The sequence below is a fragment of the Ascaphus truei genome, chromosome 3, assembly GCF_040206685.1.
Source record: "Ascaphus truei isolate aAscTru1 chromosome 3, aAscTru1.hap1, whole genome shotgun sequence".
NCBI lineage: Eukaryota > Metazoa > Chordata > Amphibia > Anura > Ascaphidae > Ascaphus > Ascaphus truei.
This window is the reverse complement of record NC_134485.1, coordinates 79,189,667-79,199,832: the sequence shown is the minus strand read 5'-3', so window position 1 is coordinate 79,199,832 and position 10,166 is coordinate 79,189,667. Positions and strand designations below refer to the sequence as shown.

The 10,166-nt window shown below is 44.5% G+C and overlaps 1 protein-coding gene across 1 annotated transcript in view; it reads right to left on the bottom strand.

Moving 5' to 3' along the window:
• The window catches only part of LOC142490653 (uncharacterized), a 16,297-nt gene extending 11,530 nt beyond the window's left edge, over positions 1-4,767 (bottom strand). The window contains exons 1-2 of the mRNA XM_075593069.1: positions 4,680-4,767; positions 348-653 (exon numbers count right to left, since the gene is read on the bottom strand). Of these exons, the coding sequence (XP_075449184.1) occupies positions 348-653; positions 4,680-4,767 (394 nt within the window). The remainder of the gene's footprint in view (positions 1-347; positions 654-4,679) is intronic.
• Positions 4,768-10,166: the final 5,399 nt, after the last annotated feature.

The following is a 10,166-nucleotide window of genomic DNA, read 5'->3' as shown; positions in this document are numbered from 1 at the left end:
TATTTCTGTTCTGTACCTGTAGCTACTAATAATTTCTCATGAACATGTGTTACACATGTGTACTACCCTGTTGTTCCCCATCTTCGCCCACCATCAATTGCTTCCACTGCAGCTATGCATTTTGGGAATTCACATGTAAATGAGCACGCAATGGCACGTGCTATATTAGTTACTGCTTTTAGTAGGACTACTACATATATGTCTATTTTGAGATATATATATACAGAATCAGACATATACATATATAGATGCAGGTATGCTTATATTGTGAAGACAGTATAAAAAGCAGTGTAAATATGCAAAATAAGTGTAAGCAACGACACGCCTAGTACAGTAATATTTATCACCTGCTGGAAATTGTGACGGATAAATTCCAATGTCACGGTCACCAGCCAAGCCTTCCACGACGACGGTAAGTAATTTTGGCCGAAGCAGCTCCTCCAATGGAGTCAATATGAGACGTTGTGGTGTGGGCCCACCTCCAGTGCCAGTAGCATGCACGCGTTGGTCTTGTATTTTCTTTTTCAATTTGGACCTAATATCATCAAATCTTTTCCGACAATGATACTTGTCCCTGACACTATTCCCACAGGCATTGACACCAATGACTATTGTGTCCCACATTTCTTTTTTGCTTGCTGCACTTGTCCGCCCTTGAAAAACATATAAAAGATATGAGGTAAATTAATAATAATATAAGCACCAGTTTCCTACACTGCTAGCTGTTCCAAGAGATAGCAAACATGCTGTTTTATGTGTAATATGTGCAGCACATGAGCATTCACTACTAAACCTATACATGTAAGCAAGGTTGCATTCATATTGTATGCAGTTCTGGCAAATTGACCGCCTGTGTTTATTTGTCCTTGTAAGGCATGATAAAAAGCTGTGTTTCCACACTAATGAACATAGAAAGATATTGTGTACCCATATTTGCATATGAACAAAACTCAGATGACCTAGGATCACATGTATTTGAATAATAAATGTAAAGTTACACTTACCTACTAAATGTCCATAGAGACTGTCATAGTGCTCCAGAATGCCAGTGACAAGAGCCCTATTTTCCTGGTCATTGAAGCGAGGATTACGTGGCTTCTCCACACGTTTTTTCTGAGCAGGTTTAGGGTCAGAGCTTGGCTGGTGCTGACTGGACTCTCCTTCTTCCAATGGAAGAGCCTCCAAAAGCTGGCCACCAGCAAGCACGCCACCACCAGACACCCCATCAGCAACTGCGCCACCAGCAGCACTCCCAGCACCAGCACTCCCACTCCTAGCACCAGCACCAGCACTCACACTCCTAGCACCAGCACTCACACTCCTAGCACCAGCACTCACACTCCTAGCACCAGCACTCCCAGCACCAGCACTCCCACTCCCAGCAACAGCACTCCCACTCCCAGCAACAGCACTCCCACTCCCAGCAACAGCACTCCCACTCCCAGCAACAGCACTCCCACTCCCAGCAACAGCACTCCCACTCCCAGCAACACCACTCGGTGCACCAGCAACATCACTCCCCTGAACAGTACGTTCACTCCGACGCGTACTCCCACGAGTAGCACTCCCACTCCCACCAGCATCACTCTTCCCACGCTTTGCGGGCATACTTCCAGCACTCACAAAAAACAGACAAGAAATGTACAGGCAATCACACGACCCACTTCCACATATAAAACAAGACAAAGATGTAAACAAAACAACAAAGGACAAAGCTCACCCAATACACAACAAGTCTCTCAGTCAATATGCAAATCTTCAATCGTCCAGCTCTGTGCGTCTCTCTCTCTCTCTCACTCCCAACAACACAGAGAATGATTAGCAGTACACGTTGCCTTTAAATATGGCGCGCAATCAAAAACATGCTTGTTTCGCCTGATTCAGCAAGATTTGTGATTGTGCAACCTAACAGCACCCCGCCACGCACGCCGATACACCTGTGTGTGATCGGCTCATCATCGTGAGAGTGGGCGGATTTGTTTTCTGGTTGATTTTGAATGTATTCGGCACTTACTGCATACGGAGAGGGAAAAACGCCAATAACATGACTAATCGATAAGCTTGCCGATTTCACATAATCGTCGCTTACTGCATGAGGCCCTTAATCCTGGTGTTCTCTAGCTTGTCAAAAAGAACTGGGGTCCAAAAATGTAGTGAAAATTGGACAAATTTATGAATGCATACACAAAAGATGAACAAAAAATCCTCCCACGCGTTTCACGCAGTCTGCGCTTTTTTGAGAGAGCAGATTTTGCGTTAAACGCGTGGGAGGATTTTTTGTTTACCTTTTGTGTATGCATTAATAAATGTGTCCAATTTTCACTACATTTTGGGACCCCGGTTCTTTTGACACGCTAGAGAACACCAGGATTAATTGTGTGTGCCTTGGAGCGATTTTTCTTCTATCGTGGATACCGGGTCTTCGGAGGCACCCTAGCAGGGGGAGTAGGAGGAGCTTTCACTGCGGACGTGCAGTACAGTCAGATCGTGGAAGACGGGAGTAGGAGGCTGACACAGGGCGTGAGTAGAGAGGTAAGAGGGGATTTCCCTACCTCCCCAGCCCAGAAGTATCAGCTGTCCCGTGAAGATCACTGTACATAGCCCTAACTGGGGAGGAAGGAAAATAGAGAGGACACTCAGAGGGGTAAGGCTGAGGACCCACTGCAGTCGGCGACGCGTACGGCCACCAGCCCCTTACCTGCAATCTGTTGGTCCCCGCTGCCTCCTCCCTCCGTGGCTCACTACATGCTGTGACGCGTCAGCCGGCCAGTGCTACCAGAAGGTGGTGTTCTGAAGCGTTGATGCAATGAGGAGGTAAGCAGGGGAGCAGGGAAGGAGCTACGGGAGGGAGGCGGGGGGAAGTGTGTGTGTGTGTGTCTGTGTGTGTGTAAGTAAATGTGTGTTGTGTGTGGGGGGGGAGCCGAGGGGGGGGAACGGACCGACGGGGGGGGGACAGACGAACAGACCCTCCACTCAAACCACGCCCCCCCCCCCACTCCAGCTCCCTACAGACCGCAGGTAGCGGTCAATTGCCTCTCAGCGCGCCACCTGCATGCAGTGCGGGCGCACTGACGGAGGCAGCGGGGCCTCGGCCTAAGAGGACACCGCTCGCCTTTACTTTTCCTTACCCCACCCCTTCCCTGTGGGAATTGCTCCATTTTCAGTGTCACATCTTAGTGTCATACAAGACTGTTTTATATACTCCCCCCTGATCCCGGTGAGGATCTTCACAGTGTTTTTTCAAGGCGTTTCTGAGCACATGGCAGCATTCTCTTTGCTGTTCTTGGTTATAGTAGTCTATTTCCCATAGCATTGGCTGTTGTTTTTACTGATGTTCAGAGGCTTTATCTGTGATTAGTAGGCTGTTTTATCTTACAAGGGCAGTCACACATAAGACCAGAGTGTACTAATATAAGTGACATGCCTAACCCCTTTTCTGCTAGTGGGGCCAGCAATGCACTGCTGGCCCCTCTTGCAGCAAAGTGGTTACATTTGGAAAAGTGATGCCTTTTTAACCTAAATCCAACACCCATAAGTATTTAAAAATATATATTTTTCTTACATTAGTTTGTAAATATGGTGAGTCATTGACAGGGTTTATTTATCTCTGGCTATCCCGTATTAACTGATGTCACTGGATGTTTATGAAGAGTTTGCACAGACAAAACCACTCTCTGCCCCCTCCTTTACCTTTATTGGTTCTCTGATAAGGACAGGTTGGGATAAGAAGAGATTCACAAACACTCCATCATTTACAGACCCCAAAGAAAAGAGATTGGCGGTTGATTTCTAAATAAGCAAAACAGACACATTTTGGCTTAAAGAACGGTTATATTTGTTTAGTGAAGCCAATTAGATTGTGAAATTCTTTGCAAAGTATTGGGGGTTTTTTTGGTCGGCTACAAGGGATTGTACCCTTAAATGGAAGCAGGGAAGCTTGTGCTGTCAGACGTTATTATTGGAATAAGCCCCTTGCTGCTGGATACGTGGAGGTTTCCTATATGAAAATGCCAATGGGGACAGGGGGCGGAGCGGAGGTGCGGCCCCAGTGGAGCTGGTATAGGCTGCAGGCAACAAGGCAGGGAAGAGAGACTTGCCACGCAGCTAGGGATCATCGCATGTGCGCGCCATGCGGGAGACGCGCAACGCGTGCAGGAGGTGGGACCAGGTTCTGTGCAGCAGCTAGAAGAGCTGCGGGTGCGCGCGCGCTCTGTAATGAGAGCGGGGGAGCGTGCATGGGCAGGTACAGTGGTCGCAGCGGCAGGTAAGGAGGGAATACGCCGCAAAGGACGTGTTTCCCGATTCTTTATAGTACCCCACTCCCCCCCCCCTTGAGGATCGGCCTCAGGATGATTCCTATATGGCTTATTCAGAGACCTGGCATGGAACCGCCTTAGTAATCCCGGAGCATGGATCTGGCGAAATGGTATCCATGAGCGTTCTTCGGGTCTGCAACCTTTCCAATTAACTAAAAATTGGACTCCTCCTCTGGAGTGTCTAGAATCCATAATTGACTGAATCTCGAACTCCTCCTGCCCCTGAAGCATGACCGGAGGTGGCCTAGGCGAGATGTTGGGGAATCGAGAGCTTTGAAGAACAGGCTTTAACAGCGAGACATGGAAGACAGATGGTATCTTCATTGACGGAGGCAGTTGAAGGCGATAAGCCACAGGATTTACCTGCTCTTGAATGCTGAAGGGACCCAGGAATCGTGGAGCCAGTTTCATCATAGGCGTCTTCAACCTTATATTCCTTGAAGATAACCATACCTTGTCACCTGGCCTATATTTGGGTGCCTTTTGGCGATGGCGATCCGCTGTCCCTTCTGTCTGAGGACTGCCTCCTGAAGGTTTCTTTGAATTCTCCTCCATGAGACTTGAAAAAAATGTTTACCCTGGAGTCTGCTGCCGAGACTCCACAGAGATTGGATGAGATGGGGAGACGGGCTGGGTGGAAGCCATAATTTAAGGATAAGGGCGACTCTTGGGTGGACTCGTTCCTGAGGGAATTGTGAGCAAATTCAGCCCATGGGAGTAGATCCACCCAGTTATCTTGTGCATCGGATATGAAACACCTCAGGAATTGTTCAAGAGATTGGTTCGTTCTTTCTGTCTGACTGTTAGTTTGTGGGTGGTATCCAGAAGAGAATAGAAGCGAAATGTCCAGTCTTTGGGCGAAGGCACACCAGAACTTATAAACGAACTGTGATCGGCGATCGGAAACAATAGAGACAGGAACTCCGTGGATACGGAAGATTTCCTTCACATAGATGTCTGCTAGGGTGGCAGAATTAGAGAGACCTTTAAGTGGTATAAAATGAGCTTGCTTAGAAAATCTATCTACAATGACCAGGATGGTATTCATACCATTAGAGCATGGAAGTTCGACAATGAAGTCCATAGAGATGTGTGTCCAAGGGCGATCCGGAATAGGCAAAGGGCGAAGCAGACCAAACGGCTTGTTGTGAGCGGATTTGTTTCGAGCACAGGCAGAACAGGAACTGACAAATTCTTTCATTTCCTTCAACATGTTTGGCCACCAAAACGTGCATCTGATTCGGTCTGAGGTTCTCTTGGTACCTGTTGTCAGGCAGATTTAGAGGAGTGACCCCACTCAAGGATCTTTTGGTGGAATTGTGGAGCAGCATACCAGCACCCGTCCTTCACCTCCATACCCTCAGGAATAAGCATTTGAGACTCCAATATCTTATCCAATATGTCAAAGGAATTAGCCGAAAGGATATACTTAGCGGGAAGAATGCTCTCAGGGATATCTTCAGATTTATCTTCGCTGATGAACTGACAGGACAAAGCATCGGCCTTCAGATTCTTGGTATTGTATTGTATTGTATGTCTTTATTTATATAGCGCCATTAATGTACATAGCGCTTCACAGTAGTAATACATGTGGTAATCAAATAAATAACAGATAATATAAATAACAGATCATGGGAATAAGTGCTTTAGACATTAAAGTAACATTAATGTACCAAGAATGTATGAGATAATGTAATTGAAACTTGAGAAGAAAAGGGCCCAACAGGCTTGACGAGAACCGAGACGACGAGCACTCTCAATGTATAATACATTTGTATGATCCGTAAGGATTGAGATAGGGTTTTCAGTACCCTCCAGGAGGTGTCTCCATTCTTATAGGGCAAGTTTAATGGCCAAAAGTTCTCCATTCCCAACATCATACTTTTGTTCTGCAGACGAGAATTTCTTAGAGAACAATCCACAGGGGTGCAACTTATCCTGGGGAGATCGCCTTTGAGAGAGTATGGCTCCTGCTCCGATATCCGAGGCAAAGTGAAAGGGAGAGTAGGATCAGGATGACGTTAGATTGGGGCGGAAACAAAAGCCTTCTTGAGAGATTCGAAGGCTAGGCATGCTTCGGGGGGGCAGGTAGAGGGATCCGCTCCTTTCTTAGTCAGGGCAGTAATGGGAGTCACAGTGGCAGAGAAATTACGAATTAATTTACGATAATAATTGGCAAAACCAAGGAAGCGCTGAATCTCCTTGAGAGAAGTGGGTTTGGGCCAATCTAGGACAGCTTCAAGTTTATCAGGATCCATCGCGAACCCTGTATCAGAAATAATGTAATGCAGTTAGTGTTAAACCCTGGAGCAGAGTCTGCTGCTGATACTGCCATCTCGGGCGCAATACCTGCGCCTCATCCTCACAGTTGTGTGCTTCAAAACTCTCTCTTCTGTCTTTGTTCACCTTTGTCAGCACAGTTGTGTGTTAAGGAATCTTTGTGCAGGTATCTCTGCTCTCCTGTGTCAGCACACTTGCGTGCTAAGGAGTGTCTCTGCCCTGTGTCAGCACCGTTGTGTGCTAAGGAATCTCTGTTGGCAGTTTCCTACAGGAGGCTTTTCTAGAGCTCTGATTAGCCAGGTGGAGCCTGGTTAATTGACTGGCAGCAATTAACCAGTTCCCTGCTTGATTCCTCAGAGTATTTCGAGGCAGTTTTACTTTTAAAAGGGATAAGTCCCTGTTACACTATCTCTCACTCTCCCCACTCTCCCAAAAAATGTAGTTATGCTCTTCAAAATGTGGAAATGTTCAATTAGGGCACCAAAACAATACTTATTAAATTTTAGATGTAATATACAAAAGTAGAGGTCATAGAAGAAGTGGTACGCGTGTGGTCTTGTTAAAAAAAAGTATCACATTTATTTGATAATGATCATTATCAAATGCATTTGATGTACCTCTGGCTTGTCAGTGGTAGCTGTTTGAACATGGGACCACAGTAGCTGAGTACCGGTGGAAAGTATTTCAAATACTGTAAGTGCACCGCACTGTGAACTAAGTACAAAAGTATTACAGTGCTTAGTTATAGAAAAGAATGTTACAAGAAACATACAGTACAATATGCAGAGAGTTTCATAAAATAACAATGTACAAACAGAGAACCTACTGTATATGTTGGCAAAGCATAGTCCGTTCCCTCCTAGAAGATGTATTGGGCGCATGGAAGATGAGAATCCATGTGTCTTGTTGGCAAAAGAACACACCTCTTGTTGAATTCTAATTTCATATTCCAAATACCAGTCTAGGATATTTGGTTGTCACCTCGCTGTAGGTACATCTCACAACCTGTCATTTTGCCACCAAGGTAAGGCCCTAATCTTACCCTAAAAACTCTTAATCTTAACCCCTAATACTACCGCTACCCCCTACCCTAAAAACTTTAGCAGCTTACCCTAAACCCCCTTATGCTAAGCCCCTTACGCCAAGCCCTTTACCCTAAAGCCATTAACCCAAGAAAACCCTATCTTTAACCCCTAACCATTTAAATACTTCTAGTTAACTTACCTTATTTGCGATTGTGTGGTGAGTATAGTGGTGCTCAAAATCAAACGTCTCTGTAATCAACTTATTAATAAGGTCTATCAATGTCCAGATGCTAATTGGATGTCCAATATATATAATGAGTGCTGATAAAGCCTGAGATGGATATGTGCCTAGTGGTGTCCACCTGACAACCACAAATATGGACACATAAATAAACACCCAAACACGAGGCAGTATGCACAGCAATTCTGGTTAATAACCGGATATAAATCAGGGCAATAAGGCCTGTTACCTGCTAACTTCCAAGATCCTTTGTGGCATCCACGCGTGCTATCTGTAGATTGTGAAGATCCAAGGTTATGATGTATAACAGAGCACAGCCAACGCCGATCAAACTTTATAAAAAAATTAAAAAATCCAGGACAAACTCCAAATAAACAGATTAGTTTATTGCAGGCTTCAGCAACAAAAGGACTACACGAACACACCTATGCGTTTCATGCCGGAGCACTTTATCAAGGTGTCGATAACCTTGATAAAGTGCTCCGGCATGAAATGCGTAGGTGCGTTCATGTAGTCCTTTTGTTGCTGAAGCCTGCAATAAACGAATCTGTTTATTTGGAGTTTGCCCTGGATTTTTTCATTTTTTTATCAAGTTTGATCGTCGTTGGCTATGCTCTGTTATTCATCATAACCTTGTACCTTATTTGCGAAACAACTGGCGGTTGAGTGTATAGTGGTGGAGCAGCTGTGACGAAGGAACCCCCAAGATGGCCATGACCAAATGTCCGATTCCACCAAATACAGGGTTTTTATCCACAACCTTTACAATGAGATCAGAGTAAGCCCACCCCCCTTGACATCCTATTTTCCCACTCACATTCATCTCTAATGACATTTTTATGCCTCAGAGCATAATATGTTTTATAACTCTATATAACTCCTAGAATATTGTGACCCACCTCATCGCATTCGGGTAAGTTTGCTTCAGGCAAAGAGATTAGTCTTGACATGGATACTCCTAAATTTGAGTGACAAATGGATATCTGACATATGTAACTAAGTCAACTTGTCGTTTTTGGTCTTAAATTTAAACAGCGGAATCTACCAGTAAAAAATATATATTTCCCCTTCTTGTGAACTGTATCGTACTGTATGCAAAATATGTCATATTTAGTCAATGTTTAATGAAAATACAAAATGAACTTGTCACCTTTACGCATCTGGATCTAGAAATTTTATGATCCCCTTGAAGGTGGTCTTCAGGCAGAATGGCTATTTTTGTGTATACTCTGACAATTTACTGTAAACGGTTGTGTTGGGTTATGGTTTAATCACCCCATAATTCCAAAGGAGGTCGCTCTTAGATAACCCCACCTTCAGACAAACACAGAAAACAAGCCGGGTCATTGGCCTGACAAGCCATAAAACAATACCATGCATTTTTTAAGATATAACCTGTAGCTGAAATTAACCTTCTGTGTGCCGAAGGTATAATACTGCATATAGATAGGGCCAATCGTTAGAGTCTCTATCAGAGATTAGTCCTTATAGTAACAATGAGCTCTGCATACACTTTACGCTAGGCTTCCATGTGTATTAACAGGATACACATCAGAACATAAATGACCTTGTTTTCTGCCAGTCATATGCTTTGAAAGCAATGAGCACTCTAGGGATGATTCATGGAAACATTAGAGAAAGAAACCATTAAAAATATTTATGTCGAAAATAACCCCATATTTTAAAAACAAAATGCAACTAGAGCAATCAAGCTCTGCTTTTGAATCTAATTAATTATTGAACCCCCAATGGCCTGCAAACTAATCTTTTTTTGGGGGGGTGGCTTTTGAACAGCTATATATTTGTCTGAATAAAGGTTGGAAAAAAGTAATTACAGTATGTGTTATTCCCTTTGCCAACCTCTATTAAAAATGTAAGTAGGAATGCAGGAACAAGACTGGTGGAATCATTACTTGCCCCTTAGCCTTGTGCCCAATCAAACGCACATACCTCTCTGTATTTCACTCCTGCACAGAACACCAGGACACAATTGTGGATAAAAATGGCCCCAGCATTTTCTTACTAATCTTATTTATAAATTAAGAGGACCACCACCACATATAGGTAGAATTCCAATCCAAATTTCATAGCCAACATTGCATGAGAGGACACCACCATGCCCTGACATTCATTAACAACTGAGTAAAAGTGCTTCCTTAACCTCAATGATAGGACATTAGCAAACTCTGCCATGAAGCACGGCCTCTCTCATCATGAGGACATCACCACACCCTGCTACTCACTGTTGGGTTGTAGCACCACCTCTTACAAATCGCAGTGCCGGCGTGAGGGCAGTGTGGTTGG